The sequence below is a fragment of the Aedes albopictus genome, chromosome 3 (genome assembly GCF_035046485.1).
Source record: "Aedes albopictus strain Foshan chromosome 3, AalbF5, whole genome shotgun sequence".
Classification (NCBI taxonomy): domain Eukaryota; kingdom Metazoa; phylum Arthropoda; class Insecta; order Diptera; family Culicidae; genus Aedes; species Aedes albopictus.
In genome coordinates, this window is record NC_085138.1 from 57,826,541 (window position 1) to 57,844,965 (window position 18,425).

The following is an 18,425-nucleotide window of genomic DNA, read 5'->3' on the forward strand; positions in this document are numbered from 1 at the left end:
TGTCCATTTCGCCCCGTATTTTTCCTGACAGCCCCAAAAAACACACGGTTTTCAATTCATTATTTCTTCACAATAAAGACATTCCACCTGCTGTAAATGATTGAAATACGTAGAAAACAAGTTAAAGTTGTAAGCCAACTGATAATATATTAAATTTTTGTCTGTTATACAGGCATAACGTACTCATTTGCTTAGGGTGTCCATTATGCCCCTAATCCCCCTATACTTGATTTTACACGAAAAAGTTGCGTCCTTCGTTTTTTATGCATGGACATTATAATTTTCACACCATCTAAAATAAGATTTAGTGATTAATTTATTGCAGGTCGATTAAAACCTGATACTTCTAGAACACATGCAAGTAGTTTTGCTGTATCTACATGCTTAACATGTTGACATCTTCTTCTTTATTATATCAAAAATCAAGTTTGGAAATATCTTCTGCTGTCGGGGAAAAATGGACACTCACCTTTTTGAAAGAAGCGGCAAGGGAAAAATAAAACCTAAATCACAAACCAACCAAATTCTTCGGTTTCAGTATATTTTTGATTAAATGTTCATTATAGTAGACATAGGGTGAAACAAATTGGTCAAAAAACGACAGCAGTGGAAAAAAGTTGTTCTAGGCACAGCTGTACATGCCGACAAAAACGAAGCTTTATCCAAAACAGCCTCAATTTAAATAAACTGAACAAAAATGAACTACTTCGGCGTATTATTTATTCATAATAGTTGTTTTGTAATGAAATGAATTTATAGGTGTAAATAATGTACGAAATTCGTAAAAGTCTCATGGTGTCCATATTGCCCCATGGGGGTGTCCATTCTGCCCCGTATGCTTAAAGACGGTCATGGAAAACTAACATTTTTCAAAATATTTTTTGAAGTGGATAAATCATTTTTCTTCGTGAGCATTCTTATGCAATAGATGCTAAATAGACTTTAAAAGGATACATGTATCAAAAAACTAAACTTTTTTGACATCTTGCCAGGTAAAGTTGGCAAAAACCTTAGGGTGTCCATATTGCCCCGCCTACCCCTAGCTTTTAAGAAATTCCCCTGAAAGTTTCTTCAAAAACCCTACAGAAATTCCTTAGAAAATACCTCCAAGGATTCCTCTAACAATTTCTCGAGAAATTTCTCCAGAGAATCTTGCAGAATTCCTACAAAAACTTTTTTTTAGAAATTGGTCCTGTGTTCAGAGATGGAAACACTCTTATCGTAAATCAACTCGCGAGTGAAAAACCAACAAACGGTTTACTCACGGTGCCGAGAGTAAGCCTTGGGTGAGTTTATTCGTATGAAGCAAAACAAAAACACTCATGAACTTTTATTCGCGAAGAACAAGTGGAGATGCGGGAATTGTATTTTAGTGCGATTTTAATAGCAAACCAAGTAATTATCCATCAGATAGTAGTGTTTGTGCTTCATTCTTCCTGAAAAGTAGAGCTGTCGGCCGTGTAAATTCGTTTTTTCACAAAATTGAAAAATGTTCAGAGCTGCTTCGCGAATCAATCACGAGTGCGACCAGCTTCGTGAGCTCGCGAGTGAAGGAAGTGTGAATATATTCAGGCTTCTGTTGTTCACGAGGAAGATAGCTTTGCGTTTGTGTCTACTCAGCTGCATTCCTCACTGTTTTCCATCACTGCCTGTGTTTCCGTAAAATATATCTCCTGGAATTCCTTCACAGGTTCCTGGAGGAAATGTTTCAGATATGCCTCTTGATTTTTTTTCAGAAGTTCCTACCAAAATTGTACAAAAAATCGTAGAGAATTGAAAGAATCTCTGAAGGAATTTCTTTAAAAAAAATACCGCAGGGTTGTCTGAAAGAGATTCCTAGAACTAGTTTCTGAAGTTATCTCCGGAGGATTTCCTGAAAGAATATTTGGGAGGGTACTTGAAAAATATCTCGTAGAAAAAAATCATGAGGATATTCTGGAGGAACTTCTTTTTTTACTTTGTTTTAGTTTTATAAATCTCAGCATCTTGGTGGTCGCTTAGAGATTTTGCCTGATTTTTACATCTGACACTCTAAAACCGTACCAAGACGGCCGTCAGTTCCGTACATTATTGACGATGGAGAGCTTTGAGTAAGCAGTTTGGCCATCATCAGTCAAAGGTCATAACTAATGTGAGATGTTGATGGATCACCGAATGAAGTTAACGCTGTCATTTCAATTGTTGTGAGCAAAAGAAGCTCTCAGCTAATAACTGTGAAAATATCCATAAATCACTGAGAAGCAGACTTACTACTTGTGGAAACGTTGGGCATAGAAGAAGAAGCCGAGAGAATATAAAAAAGGGAAAAAAAAGGTAAAGGAACAAGTCTGTATTAATTAAGAGACTTCATGGCACTCTTACCTGAAAACCTAGAATCCGATTGACACAAGATCTTTCAAATACGCTGTCCTTCCGACAATTTTATTGAAATCCGACCTCGTGTGCATGTAGCTGACATTTTTCCCACCATATTTTCCGCAAATGGTCACCTCAACGCCTACACACTCATCACCATCATCGATATTGATGTCATATTCAGTAGTGCGCCTCACCCAGTAAAAAGAGCGAGAAAAAAAGATGAACAGCATCAAACGACAAAAAGCGCACCACACGCAAGCCACCACCGGATATGGGATGTGAAAAAGCCATCCCAAGCGGAAATAGATGGTGCGGCCGGCTGCCAAACCCGGGCTATAATTATGATTTATTCCTGCCCATAAGTCTCGCCGGATAATTGTGACCAATCATGGCTCACGGCAGCGCGATGGCGGCACTACACTTCTGACGGTTATGATGATGAAGGTGATGGTGGTGCCGCTATGGCACGTGGTGGTGACTCAGGTCGTTATCGTTTAGAAAATGGGCTCCGGTTTTTCCCTGGTGCTTCTGCTGTTGCTGCTGGCCCAGGAGGTACGTCCCAACCAGCAGTGCGATGCGATGTCTATCCATCTACGGGTTAACGTTTTTTTTTCGGGGGTTTCATCGAGGGAATTACTTTTTCCTGGGAAAGGAAGCACGGTAAAGTGATTTAAATCAAAAGCACAAATCACACTGGTGCCAGAGGAAACTCGTTTGGGGGACCGTCATTGCTTTCGGTTAACTCTGATGGATACAATGCGGTGAAAGTTTGTGGTCGGGTGTTGGTCCGAGCACAGAAGGATAACACTCAGAAATGTGTGTCAGTACAATTTAGAGCTAAATAGTTTTCCGTTGTGTTTTTTTATATTTTTTTTTTCTTGATTGATATAAACAATAAGGGGCTGTCCATAAACCACGTGGTCATTTTTTTGGGACTTCTCAACCCCCCCCCCCCCCCCCGCGTGGTCATTTGTCCATACAAAATTTTTTATTCGTCCATACAAAATGGTCATTGGCCGAACCCCCCCCCCTCTCATGACCACGTGGTTTAAAGACAGCCCCTAAGCACTACACGTGAGTAAGGGTTATTACATAAATCTTCTTGTGCACTACGTCAGTGAGCTGTTTTCATTGATGCAATAATAAACCATAATAAAGCTAATATAAAGCCACCTAGTTTTTACAAAAAGGCGTTGGGCTTCTACAAAACTAATTGAACTTCACGCTGTTCGATAAATGATCCAGACACGTGCTCTGAGAATATGCAATGTTAACGTTGGAAACATAAGAAGATTAATACTTTCTAGTCAAAACTGGACTATCACGCCGAGGACCTGGGATCGAATCCCACTCTCAACAATCTCGCAAAATGTGAATTCTTCCTCCGGAAGGAAAGTAAAGTGTGGGTCCCGAGATGAACTAGCCCAGGGCTAAAAATCTCGTTAATACAGCAAAAAAAAAATCTAGTTAAAATATAAACACAATGTACATATTTATTTCACGTAATTGCCCTCCGCTCGGGAGTGGTACGCTCCTCCGGAGGAGTGTCATCCTAATGATCTGCGTACGCCACATTTGGGCCGATGACAACGACGACAGCAGAATTTTCAACAACAAGGGCGACGGCAACTTGCCTGATGGTAATAATGATAAATGCTGCCATAAACCGGTTGAATTTATGGCATTTATTCAAGACGGGAGCAGTTGTCGTTGCTGCCGTTGATGCTCCTGCTGCTGCTGCCTTCGCTTCCTGAAGTGAATAATTCATCAAGATTGTTGCTACTCTCTGATGCTTCGAGGGTAATGCGCACCGAGGTTAATCTAATTGATTGTGAAGATGCTTACGAGGCTCGGAAGGCACATTATATTTGAAGATCATGGTGATGAAGCCGAGTGATTAGTGCCAGGATATGCGAATAGTAAATTAAATCTTGATGTATTTCCGGATTGTCAGTTGGGGATCCCCGAGCTAGGGGCTGTTTAATTAAATGATAATGGATGAGGGATCACTAGCGACCCACAACCAGCACATGCGTATGCGACACAAACGTAATTTAATCTAGAGAGGAAAATTTCATTCATCCGAGATCGCTGATAAGAAATGTTTGGTTTCAGTTTTGGGAAAACTCTCCTAGCCACAATTTTCCGTACGACTTATTCCGATTAATGAATTCTTCTGTCGAAACGCCGCCCCCTCGAATGATACAATCAATCAAATTCCTCTTCATCAAAGACTCGTTGTCGGAAGGAATTCTCCGTGCCTCCGAACAGAAGTAACTTTTTCCATTAGCTTTCAATTAGAACTGGATAGACCGAGAAAAAGCACCTACCGGGTAGACTCCTTCGTCATCGACAAGGCGGCTTTCACTTTCACCGGTCGGTCGACGATGACGGACAAACGAAACCAACCAACTGAATGGCAGGCACTTTTCCATTAGGTACTTCGGGCTAAAATGGAATGCTTGTATTGATGGTTGTGCGATTGAAAGGAGTGCTTCGGATCAATAGCCATCAACACATCACCTTCAGGTAATAAGATTAATTAAACGGCTTCACTTGTTTGTTCTCGAGAATCAATGACTGTTAGGCTTCCCAAGTAACATTTTAAGTTTTGTTCGACTCTACAAGAGATCTTCATGACCAATTTTATAAAACTTGCAATAAAACTGAATCATACATCAAAACCTCTTGATAACCTCTTTAAGAGCATCTTCCGGCTAAGTGGACCACTCTCGGAGAGGTTTTGCAAACCGCATTAAGAGTAGCAATAAACCCGTTTTAAAACCTAGTTGAAATATTTCCCATTCTCGATTGTTGTTGTTTTTTTTTTCAACAAAAACTATGACAGCTCAAGATGCAGAGAAGCTTCTTCGATGGCACGTAAAGTTCAGGAGGATGCATCATTCGTAAGTAGAAAGCGATTATTTCAAAGTAGTATTTTAGTAGTTATTGTGCTGGTAGGCTTATGCGCATTCGAATTTACCGTGAATATTGGGGTTGCAGAATCATAAAATTAATGCGCTTCGAAGATAGTGAATATTATCATTTTGGAATGAAATAAATGAATTTGTGAATTTAGTAAAACTATCCCGAATCACAAGAAAAATCAGCAGAGAGAGTTTATTTATGTGAGCATGTTATGAAAATGGTTGCAAACTACCAATTCATTGCTAATTTAAGCAAAATTTAATTATTTTTCATTCACGTAAGCTAATTTTTCAATATGGCGATGACCATAATCAGCGAAAATAAAACGATAGCAAGTTTACTTTTATGATAACCGCAATAAACCTAGCAGTGTCGTAGTTTCTGCTTTTCCACCAACAGATGTCGTTACTAATCGAACGGATCGCCATCTGTTGAGAGTTTTAACAGTTTTATTGCGGTAATAATGATTGCCAGAAGGTTTACATATCGGAAAGTTTTGTTTACTCTTAAAATCTGTCTTTATGGATATCTTCAAGTATACTATAAAACATTTTATTAATGGTTTTCATAAAAGCAGTCATAAAACTGTGAGTTCTAATTATTGCTGTAATAAAACATTAATAAAAATCAAACAAAACCAATCAGCGATGGAATTGTTACATGGGTTAGGATTCGAGGAACGAAGCAGTGGAGAGTCGAAGTAATGGTTGTTTTGTGGGAGTAGGAGGTAACGAAGATACTTCTTCTTTTTCTTGGTGTCCCAATTGTGACAAACCCTGCTTCTCAGCTTAGTATTCTATGAGAACTTCCACAGTTGTTTGCTGTGAGCTTCTTCTGCCAAACTCTATACCTCAGAAGATCAAGGTAATTTTCTTTAGAAAAAGTTCCTGGCCCAGTATTGGTAACCGAACCCGTCACCTTCAGCACGGTCTTGCTAAATATCCGTGCGCTTACTGCATGGGCTATATGAAGATACGCTTTAAGGGGTCCCCAAGAGCGCCTTGCACTAGTGAAAACTCAATTGGGCCCTAGATTGGGCCTACTTTAATTTATTTTGAAAACTCGTCATAGGCACGTTTGTAAATTTATTCCAATACAAGCTGTATACAGTTGTACACATTGAATGAATATTTTAATCTACAGAAGCAGCACACATGTCACAAAGAAGTGTCGACAGCGCAGGTTTTTGGTTGGACGCGAGTCATTTTCAAGTTATTTTTTCTTTGAGTTAGAAAAACTTGAAAATGACTCGTGTCCAACCAAAAACCTGCGCTGTCGACACTCCTTTGTGACAAATGTGCTGCTTGGGTAGCGCATTTACATAGTTCACCACCGAACAACTATCGCAGCAATTTTCATACAAAATGGCCATGTTTGACGATGTGATGTTCGGGATATTATGAACCGATTTGGCTGAAATTTTGACAGTTCTAGACGAACATTTACTTTTCAAATGTATATCTGTAACTTTGGATGTAGTGAATAGAACTCAATCAATCAAATACTAATCAAAATGCACGTAACATCATGGCAACAGTTGCCATGATGTTACGTGAATTTTGATTAGTATTTGATTGATTGAGTTCTATTCACTACATCCAAAGTTACAGATATACACTGTGGGGCATAATTGATCGGACAAACGCCAATTTTCATACAAAATGGCCAAGTTTGAGATGTTGTAACTATGGTTTGCGTTGATGGAGCAACCATTGTTACAACATCTCAAACTTGGTCATTTTGTATGTAAATCGGCGTTTGTCCGATCAATTATGCACCACAGTGTACGAAACGATAAAAAAAAATAGGATTGCCATTACCAAAGGATATATGAGAGTATCTGATGTTTGATGATGGATAAACTAGTACTAAAATTAAGGATGCCATTTAAACTAATAAACAATTTAATTGAATTTACTACAAATAATTCTCATAAAAATCTGGTATAATTGTTTTACCGCACCGTATATCTGTAACTTTTAAAGTAGTGAACAGAACTCAATTAATACAAATTCGCCATGTCGGCCAAATCGGTTTACTAAAACCGATCAAACTCGGCCATTTTATATGAACTAGGACCGCTGGTCTTATTGTTTTGTCCAACACAGTATATGCGATAACGCAAATAAAAGTGCGCGATTGCATCATATCAACTGAACGTCTTCGAAACACTTCGCGCACTTTTATACAGGTTTTCGCACGTATGGTAACTATGTGCGCAGTTCAGGGGAGAACGTAATGCGCAATAAATAAATGTCATTCACCTTGTTCTGATCGATGCTCTGCAGAAAAACAGGACACGTAATAAGCAATCGAAAAAGAACAAAAATCTTTACTGGAGTAGGCGTGAACTCGCCTCTGTGTGAGGTTGAGAATGAAAGGAACATAAAAATTGAGTGGGTGTTTTCCATGCTTGCAATTAAGGGATCAAGATTCATGAGTTGGTGATGAAAGGGTATATGATATATTTTCTGATACATAATGAGAAATTGAAACGTTATTAGATCAAGTAGCACGTGAATATAATGTGGTGGATGCGACCTTGCATTTCAGAATCGGCGCAAAGCGCTAGGTAAACAATAAATATATGGCTAAAATATAAACGACTCATAAAAAACTGATAATTTTCCATAACAAAATCAGAAATTGCCAATAAAAAAGTAGGGATGGGAGCGTTAATAAAATACAAAATTTCCATGAACAAATCAAAAAGTGCCCAAATAAATCAAAATTTCCCATAAATAATTGATTTTTGAGCAAAAAAAATGTCGGATTTTCAAGTGAGGAATTCGACGCCAACCAGCTCAATCAGTTTTTTGCCGAGGACCACTTGGCGCTTCAGCATAGGTCATCGCCTGCAGCTCCGATAATCGAACCAGCGCCGAATTTAACTGTAGAACGCTTTCGGTTTTCGCCAACCAGTATTTATGAGGTTTGCAAGAGAATCTACGAGATTACCACCAACGCAAAAGGAATAGATGAGATCCCTATCTCGTTTATCAAAATGCTTTGTCCGTTCATCCTTCCGCTTTTGGTGCATTTGTTTGATGCGATCATAGATGCCCGTTCATTTCCTTCTCTTTGGAAACAAGCACTGGTAACACCCGTACCGAAAACATCGAATCCAGCATCATCCAAGGACTTTAGACCAATCAGCGTCCTGCCTGCTGTGTCTAAGGTGTTTGAAAAGATCCTTCTCTCCCAAATTGCCGAACATCTCCAGAGGACCAATCCTGCTCTCCTTGCCAAACACCAGTCCGGATACCGTAGGGCACATAGTACAACAACGGTGTTCAGTTACGAACTGTACTCAAAATTGCGCACAAACAACTCATCGCGCAAAACCATTCATCCGATTCAAATCAAGCGAACGAGCAACAAAGCCAACACCGCAAACGGCGCTGACAGTGTGGCAGTAAAAGCCGCGCCAAAGCAACACAGCGTATAGCAGCAGCCCATTCAATTGTTTCGTCCGATCATGTGAAAGCATCAACAGTCCACAAGTCTACATCTATTATTCGTGCTGCAGCAGGCAGCGTCATCCAAGCAATCTTGCGCATTACTTGCCTGCTTCGCTTTGCGCTCTTCCAGGCATAGCAGCAGGTAGTGCACAGAAAACCTTGTTCAATCGTTCTCTGTCTGCTTATAAAAAGCAGGCCCAATTTGAATGTACATAGTAGTTATAGCAATAGTCGTCTCCCAAGCAGGCACGCTGCCTGTTTGGGGAAGAGCAATAAAAGTAAAATAGTTCAAACCGTTCTGTTTCTGTTATCACCGTTATCGTCGTCGTCGTCGTCCACTGGAGCACTTCGAGTCCGCTGATCTCCCGAGCAATCGAACATGGTCTGGTCCTTCGAGCCGGATATGAACCAGCGACCTATGGATATTTATTACTAAAATCTCTATTTACATTCTGCTGCCTCTGTCCCGCAGAGATGGACAGGGAGCAAGCCGATCGTGAAGCGATCGGTACCTACAAGCCTATTGTATGTCGTGCAAACGCACAGCAGTGTGCGGCGGTCAGCTGTTGCTGTACTGCTAGTTGACGGAGAGTGAGTGACCACGCGCTAGGGTGGCACTCGCAACATAATTTCAATATAAACTATTGGCGCAGACATAGCCGGCCGCCTTGAAAACTACGGATTTCAAAATTTGTTCCTAATTCGTTATTCTAATTCACTTTACGGTTCCGGGGGTTTCACAGGTGTCGCCGAACCGCTTCGTCGGTCGCCGTGCGCTACACGGCATCTGGGTGTCCTCCTGACTTCGGTCTCCTGCTTCGGACGCTACGTACGGAGGACTTCAAGGGATCCTGTTGACTTGACGACAGGGGCTGGATGGTGTTGATTTTCCTGGTACATCGATTGACGACGCACTTCTTCAGGGATGTCCTGCGGTTGTCCTCGACCGCGAGGAAGGGGATTTTCACGCGTTGCTGCAGATGAGAGGGTGCTTTTTAAACTGAATTTGTGAACACTAAAAAAGACTTGCCTGGAACGGAGGCCCTTGTGGCCTCCGCAGCCGCTACCAGCGGCGGTGACGATGAAACGGATGCTTAACGACCAAATCGACTGCCGAGGGTCTCCTGACGGTTGCGGTGAACTCCTACCGCTTCGAGGGTGCTACGATCCGGTGATCACAGTGCCGTTCGTGGAGTTGGCCAAACTCCACCTGACGCTAGGGATTGCTGGATCCTAGGGGGTTGTCAGGTTGTACCTCGACGAGACGAAATGGAAAACTTCGGTTGAGTCGTTGGACCCAGAAACAAACGGAATGCTCCACTGCTTGGGGAGCCTTTATGGAACGGACGGACTTCACAGGACTTCAACACAGCTACCATCACCAACGCATGTGGATACCTCAAACTTGGAGAAAGATCTTGGACTGGTCGACTTCGAAGGGTGGAATGTCCCGGGGACTCGGGACCGGGTAGAACAGCGGTGGAGTGCGGAGGCCACAGAGACCTCCGCGGGTGCCGAAGCACCACCGGTGGAGGCGAGTTATGTCCCTTCGTTGGAAGACTCTACGTTGTCCCTGATCGGGATCACGCAAGTCTTCGAGATTAGTCTCCGAAAGACCCCAGTGCTGATCTGTACTTCTACCACTCGGATGTTTCCGTCCGAGCCTCGGAAAACCTCAGTGACACGGCCGAGGTTCCACTTCAACGACGGAAGCCGTTCGCCTATCAACAAGACCATTGTCCCAACTACGATGTTGTCACGTTGTTGCCTTGTCCACTTTGTCCGGATGTGCAAGTCGGAGAGGTACAGCATAGTCCGCTTCTTCCGTACCTTGAGGAATGGCGGTGCCGGATTCACTCTCTCCGGCGGCATCAATTGTTCCTGGCATCGTGGTCTCATTCGGAAGCATGTGACACACTTGTGGAGGACCTTCCGTTCGAGTTTGCGAATGTTCAGTATCCAGAACCTCTCTCTGGTGCTGGCGATGACTACCTGCTGCCCGGAATGGAGCATCTTCAGATGGTAGTGCTGGATTATCATCGAGGCGAGCGGATGACGGTGGTCGGTAATCATCGGGTGCTTCCGGTCTTCCGAAACTGGTGCGTTCCGTAGCCGGCCGCCAACGCGGAGTACTCCTTCTCGCAGCTTGGGAGTCAATATTTTTGAAGAATCTATAACCTGATCCTCCCGGGACAAACTTGCTATCTCCTGCGGGAAGCATTCCTCTTGAGACAGCCGAACGAACTGGAGCAGCGCGTCCTCGTTATCCTGCGAGCTCAGGTACCCGGTTTTCCTGGAATTGCGGTTCACTCTCTGCGGGTTGTGCCTGAATCGACGTATCCAAGCAACCAACTGGACTAGGGACGACAGGGACGAGCGCAGTGAAGATATTTCGCTGAGAGGGACTGCTTGCACCGGCAACGATACGGCCTTTCGTTCTTCTAATGATGTTGGATCTGAAAAACCGTTCCATTCGGTGGATACCGAATCCTTGGTGAAACCGACCCATGGCGGGATACTTTCAATGATGCTCTGCTTCCTCGGCAACGGTCCTCGGTCTTGGGGCTCCGCCGTACAACACAGCGTGGTGGTAGTCACTGGCATGGACGCAGTAGCTTTGGAGATTCGGCCAGACACGATCCAACCAAATACCGTGTTTTGGAACGTTGGTCCATATTCGCTCAGTCGGAAACTTCCCTCCTGCAGCAGATCGAGGTAGTACTCGGCACCGATGATCATGTCGATGTCCGACGTTTGGTAGAACTCGGGATCTGCTAACACGATGCGATCTGGTAGATTCCACCTGCTGACGTCGAACCCTTCACATGGTAGCGGAATCGTCAGCTTCGGCAACACGTTGAAATGCATTACTTTCTCGAAATTGGAGATGCTTGCGAAGCGTGGACTGACCGTGCCACTCACAGCCCTTTGGGAGACGCTAGCTGAACCTCCGATTCCCTTCACCGTCAGGTAGTTCGAGAATTCCTTAAGGTTCATTCGTCGACAGAATTCGGATGTGACGAAACAATACTGCGAGCATGAATCCAGCAATGCTCTGGCCAGCGTCGTGCTTCCGTCGTCATCACGAATTCGAACAATAGCAGTAGATAGCAGGACTTGCCTTGAGAAAGATCTTATTTGTGACGGAAGGGAGACAGTGTTTTGCAATATGGGCTGTTGGTCTGTGGCGAGCTGTGGGTTTTGCGAATGTGTGTGGATAATGGATAAAGAAGTGGATGGTTCGTATTGGTGGTGTGTGGTGGATGCTGTCTGGTGTGTTGGTGTTCCCGGCTGTGCTTGCGCTTGAGATTGACTTGGGGGTTTTGTTGACGTCTGCGGAACGGAGGATATTTTAGCACTGTTTGCTTCGGAGTGAAGCAGAGTATGGTGCTTTCTTCCGCATTGTCGGCACAATCCCTTGCTGCAGCTCCTGGCCAAGTGTCCCGATGACAGGCAGTTCATGCACAAGCCGTTTTTCCTAACAGCATCGTATCGCTCCGGTATCGTCATCTTCTGAAACCTTCCACACAGAAACGCTGGATGGAATGACTCTGAACAGAAGCAGCATCGCCCGGTGCTGCTGGTCGAAGGATGGCTCACACTTATCGTCGGCTTCTTCATCTCGCCAGCAGGGTTTCTCGACTCGACGGATTGGAGAACAGCGCAATGATTCTTCAGGAAGGTGATAAGGTTCCGGTATGTAGGTACTTCCTTCGAATTGTGCGCCGCTTCCCAGAATCGCAACGTAGTGCTGTCGAGTCTCGAGCAGACCATGTGCACCAGAATCGTGCTCCAGCTGTCGGTGTCCTGGTTCATCTTCTTCAACATCTGCAAGTTTTTCTCGAAGTCGCTGATGAGCTGGCTCAGCGCTTCATAGCTCTCTCGTCGCATCGACTCGATTCCGAAGATGGCATCGAGGTACGCCTTCACGATTAGCTTTCGGTTGTGATAGCGATCCTCCAGCGCGTCCCACGCTATCGAGTAGTTGGCAGCGGAAAGCTCGATGGAACTGACTTCCAGGAGTGCGTCACCGGACAACGATGATCGGAGGTAGGTGAACTTATCCATGTCCGTGAGCTCCCGGTTCCGATGAATCAGGCTTTGGAACGCGTCACGGTACGAAACCCAATCACGCAGAACGCCGCTGAAAGATGGGAGCTTTATCTCCGGAAGCTTCACCCTCGAGAGAACCGGCTGTGCAACTGGGACCGCAGAACTTGGAATGACCGGTCTCATCTGATTCCGCCATTTCAGCAACGCAGCCTTGGCTTTGCAATAACAGTTCTCCACGTTCCTCGAAACAACTGCACTGTCAGCTTCCCGCTTCTTCGCCGTAAGTTTCAGTCTCACTTGACGCTCCTGTTCCGACTCCTCTGTGTCGACCACTTCATCTTCGTCGGCTTCATCCAGAATCACATCAATCTTCTCACGCACTTTGTGGAAGTCATGGAATGTACTTTCTAACAGCTGCAAACGAACTTCCACCTCATCTTTGTCTTCTTCTTCTTTGAATTCATGCACAAATGAAGCCACGGAGTCTAAACTGTCCCGTATGCGCTTCTCTCGCTTCAGCAAACCACGCAAATCGTCCGCCATGATTCACTAATTAATCACTGAAGTCACTATCCAAAGAATGTTCACAAAACTGAGGAGTTCGTTTGCACTGTGCACTAACACCGCACTATACGCTGCCGCACTACTCACTGCCGCACTATAACACTGCACTTGCTGCTACTGTTGACTGCGAATCGACTCAACGTTCCGCGCCGCGAGACGAACCACCCAAATTGACAGCACAGCGGAGGGGAAACCGACCAACGAACGATCCAAGCCAACCAGAACCAGCAGAATCCAAGATCGATGAATTACGAATACCACATGGACCAGATCCACTTAATCCAAAACACAATTTCGCATGCAAATATAGCTTTATTGCAATCAATCGCCAGTGCAATGGCTACGCTACCCACCAGTGGCCTTTCTTCATGCAATTTGCCACCGACCCAACATGCAATACTGTACTTCCCTGTGTTTCTGCAATCCGTCCGGAATCGTCTTGCTCGATCGGGTTGAATCCTGGTTCCGTACACGTCCTGTCCTCGTTCCATAAAGGCTCCCCAAGCAGTGGAGCATTCCGTTTGTTTCTGGGTCCAACGACTCAACCGAAGTTTTCCATTTCGTCTCGTCGAGGTACAACCTGACAACCCCCTAGGATCCAGCAATCCCTAGCGTCAGGTGGAGTTTGGCCAACTCCACGAACGGCACTGTGATCACCGGATCGTAGCACCCTCGAAGCGGTAGGAGTTCACCGCAACCGTCAGGAGACCCTCGGCAGTCGATTTGGTCGTTAAGCATCCGTTTCATCGTCACCGCCGCTGGTAGCGGCTGCGGAGGCCACAAGGGCCTCCGTTCCAGGCAAGTCTTTTTTAGTGTTCACAAATTCAGTTTAAAAAGCACCCTCTCATCTGCAGCAACGCGTGAAAATCCCCTTCCTCGCGGTCGAGGACAACCGCAGGACATCCCTGAAGAAGTGCGTCGTCAATCGATGTACCAGGAAAATCAACACCATCCAGCCCCTGTCGTCAAGTCAACAGGATCCCTTGAAGTCCTCCGTACGTAGCGTCCGAAGCAGGAGACCGAAGTCAGGAGGACACCCAGATGCCGTGTAGCGCACGGCGACCGACGAAGCGGTTCGGCGACACCTGTGAAACCCCCGGAACCGTAAAGTGAATTAGAATAACGAATTAGGAACAAATTTTGAAATCCGTAGTTTTCAAGGCGGCCGGCTATGTCTGCGCCAATAGTTTATATTGAAATTATGTTGCGAGTGCCACCCTAGCGCGTGGTCACTCACTCTCCGTCAACTAGCAGTACAGCAACAGCTGACCGCCGCACACTGCTGTGCGTTTGCACGACATACAATAGGCTTGTAGGTACCGATCGCTTCACGATCGGCTTGCTCCCTGTCCATCTCTGCGGGACAGAGGCAGCAGAATGTAAATAGAGATTTTAGTAATAAATATCCCTCCGCCGCGATCGGTACTGTGAATAAAGATACCGTGTTGTACTTTCGAACGGAAATAAAGTGCAGTTTGTTTATACCGCGAAATCGTGTATTTAGTAGTGACTGATATCACCGCGTACATCCGAACGTTCTATGTGCGTTAACAAACGGCTTTAGTCAAAGTCACTCATGATGTCCTGAAAAACTTCGATAACGACAGAAGCACGCTGATGGTCCTCGTCGATTTTTCAGTAGCTTTCAACTGCGTCAAACATGGGCTGTTAAGCGAGAAACTGAAAAAAGAATTCATGTTCTCGGATTCATTCCTTGAACAGCGAAGTCAACGTGTCAACTTTGGTGGCATTTCCTCGGACCCTCGAATGTTTGCTGACGGCACTCTGCAAGGATCGTGCCTGAGTGCACTACTGTTTTCACTCTACATCAACAGCCTGCCAAGTGTCGTCAAATGTGAGTATCATCTATACGCAGATGACCTGCAGATCTAAGTGTCAGGTCCAATAAACGAGATCAATAGACTTGTACGGCTGATCAACGATGATCTCAAAGCGATTGAAAGTTGGTCCATAGCGAACGGACTATTTCCCAATCCCAAGAAGACTAAAGCAATAGCTTTCTGCAGAAACGGTACTGTAACCCCGCAAGACAATATTTGGTGTTGCGGTGAAACCATCGAATTATCCAGGGAGGTGAAGAACCTTGGTCTTATCATGGATTGCAACCTAAAATGGACCAGCCAGGTTAACCGTATCTATATTCGCACTGCAGTATGTGCGGATATCCGAGAAGAATTTACCGTCGATTAGAACGTGGTCGATTTGGTTTTCTGTTTGATGGTCGGGTGATCTCTAGGTGGTTTTGTGGATATCTTTGCGGGGAAAGAAGGTGCTTCGGACTACCACACCACGGGAGGCTGCAAAGTTTACGCATCGCTGGCCGATTACCGGTCTGTACATTTCCCCCCCTTTCTACCTGCGCGTTCATGTCGCCGACAACGTTTTTCACGTCACGCGGTGAGCAACCATCGTATGTTTGCTCTAGCTGCGCGTAGAACGCTTCTTTCTCGTCATCAGGTCTCCTTTCGTGTGGGCAGTGGACGTTGATGAGACTATATTTGAAGAAACGGCCCTTAACTCTCAACATGCACATCCTTGCGTTGATCGGCTGCCACCCGATCACACGTTGTCGCATCTTGTCCAACACTATAAATCCTGTTCCCAGTTCATTGGTGGTGCCACAGCTTTGGTAGAAGAGGTAGCCGCTCGATGCCCGCTTTTCCACACTTTCTGTCCAGTCCAACAAAGTTCCTGCAACGCCACGATGTCGAAGTTGCGGGGATGTAGTTCGTCTTAAATTATCCTGTCACCCCCTGCGAAACCTAGTACAATTCTATGTTCCAAGTTTCCAATCGTAGTCCTTATTTCGTCGCGTGAGTCTTTGCCGATTGTATCGAGTCGTATTTTCTCCTATGTTATTCGCAATGGGGATTTTTACGGGTGGCTTATTGGGCGTACGCCAACACTCTTGTCTCGCCAGAGGACCACCGTACCAGTTCTGTTTTACGTCCCAACCAATACTGGGACGACCAGCTGATGGGGCTACCACCTTGGATCTAGCTGGGCGTGATGCAGCGGTTCTTACTCAGCCGCTGCTGGATGCCAGAACAGACGCTGTTTGAGTCGTACCTTCTCAATCTAGCTGAAGTCAGAAGGACAACAGTGCCCAGGCTGCACTACCAGCTAAGCACACAACTCTTAGCTGATGGTCTTTTTTATTCTTAATCACTTAACCTAATTAACAGCTCTATTGTCCACTGGGGCACTACGTGAGCAATTTCAATTGACAGCTGCACTTACATTTTGTACAGCGCCTAGATTCTATTCTACTTTATCGAACTGGTTGCCTTTCTGCTGCTTTCACTTTTTCTACTTTATACCTAGTAGAATGATGAGCACAAGGATGATGATGGATGGCCGTTGTTCCTTTCCAGTCCGATTGGGGATCCATTATGAGTAGCAGTTCGCCGATATCCAGGTATCCGGGTTCGTTTGAGCCATGGGGCTCAGAAGAGGGTCAGTGTCAGTTGCTCTCGGGGGAAAAGCAACTGACGAAAAATTGCAAGTGCCGGGGCTGGGAATCAAACCCATGACCATCCTCATATGAAGCGAACGTGTGACCAACTACGCCACGGGCCCCGGTCAGCTGATGGTCTTTGTCATCGCTTGACCCGTGGAAGCATGAGGTAGGAACTTGTGAGGACCAGAGTTATGTTGGACGCTCTCCTTATCGACTCACCGTTTTGCAGCCCATGCAGAGCATTGTCATGGATGTCATGGATGGATTATGTATTTGTTGGTGTTGCAGTTACTCGCTTCCTCTCCATCATAAAATCTATTATCTAAGAGGTATTTTTTCGCTGGTAAACTAGAAACAATAAACTAGAAACAAGGTAAACAATAAAAATTATGACACTATCAATACTTTTGATCACAACTCTGGATCCCGTCTAAGTTTCTAATAGATGCTATATTATAGCATCGATTAGAAACTTAAATAATTAAATAAAAATATCATGAAAACAACTTGTTTAATTCATGCGAAAGCCTTAAAAATAAAATCAGCATCATACTGCGATTCTCTAAATAATTTAAACGCTAAAAACGTATTTTTTTTACTAAATCTAAAAATTGTGAAATGTTTGAAATGTCATATTTTTTTTTTGTTTATTAGTTTACCATCACCAAATTTTTATATATAACGGACCGTTTTCCCTAAAAAAACACGTTGGTAAAAAGATAGGGTTTTGAGATATTTGAGTTTGTGTGACAAAAATTATATTTTTAATGCAAAAAACCCTAATTAGTCCACCTAGCGGTGATGGCGCCTTCCTCGTGCCTTCGAAAACACATTTCAACAAAACTCAAGTGACATGTAGATGATTATCGCACTTTCATACGTTAAACAAAAATCCATTACATGGTACCAGAAATCATAACATTCATGTAGCTTTGATGTTTGCGCCTATATGTCTTAAGGACATATATGAGCAAATGCAAAGATGGCCGTCACAATGGCTGCCTTGCAAATACCGAAAGCGCGGATCTCGTCATCTAAACAACAAACAGAGCTGAAAAAGCAATGAGCAGCCTTGCTCACTCGTGATGAACATTGAGTAGCATTTTCGTTTTCGGGCGTTTTGTGGATGACGAGATCGGTGCTCTCAAAAATGCGAGTCAAAAATGCACCTGAACGCTCTCCCATTTCACCATAATAAAAAGCCGCTATCTTGAACTTTGAGCCGCAATTTTGGATTTAAGTCCGCTATTCTGGTCTTTATTTTTAGACTCCACATTTCTTCCCCATACCAGATATACCCATATTGCATGTTTTTAGAGCCCAGAACTCCATTGAACAGCCACCATCTGGTCACCATTTTTTGGAGTCCACAATTCGTCCCTATATCAAATAAATCCATATGACACGGGTTCAGAGCTTAAAACGCCATTAAACAGCCACCATCTTGAATTAGGAGCCGTCAACTTGGTGTTTGAGCCACCATTTTGCATATTGAGGTCGCCATTTTTGGACTCCAGACATCTTCTCTATGCCAAATATACCCATATTACATGCAGTTATTGCAGTTAGGGTCTAAAACT

General features: G+C 44.3%; 2 protein-coding genes across 2 annotated transcripts in view; one reads left to right on the forward strand and one right to left on the reverse strand.

Moving 5' to 3' along the window:
* Positions 1-18,425, forward strand: part of LOC109426949 (zwei Ig domain protein zig-8) — a 569,430-nt gene that overhangs the window by 304,585 nt on the left and 246,420 nt on the right. The gene's annotated exons all lie outside the window — the stretch shown is intronic.
* On the reverse strand, positions 2,818-13,829 carry LOC134284171 (uncharacterized). The gene is made up of 6 exons (XM_062842565.1): positions 10,740-13,829; positions 10,383-10,676; positions 10,153-10,320; positions 9,581-9,721; positions 2,996-3,001; positions 2,818-2,949 (listed from the first exon to the last, which is right to left on the reverse strand). The coding sequence occupies exons 1-6, from the start codon at positions 13,341-13,343 to the stop codon at positions 2,818-2,820; spliced, it is 3,345 nt and encodes a 1,114-aa protein (XP_062698549.1). The 5' UTR covers positions 13,344-13,829.

What these genes read in the sequence shown, in the direction of transcription:
- LOC134284171 (XM_062842565.1), bottom strand. Translation starts at nt 13,343, where the DNA reads ATGGCGGACGATTTGCGTGGTTTGCTGAAGCGAGAGAAGCGCATACGG. An exon ending in TGCTCCATTCCGGGCAGCAG is followed by an intron (nt 10,677 to 10,739) that starts GTAGTCATCGCC and finishes CTCGAACGGAAG; the next exon opens with GTCCTCCACAAGTGTGTCAC. An exon ending in GAAACATCCGAGTGGTAGAA is followed by an intron (nt 10,321 to 10,382) that starts GTACAGATCAGC and finishes GATCCCGATCAG; the next exon opens with GGACAACGTAGAGTCTTCCA.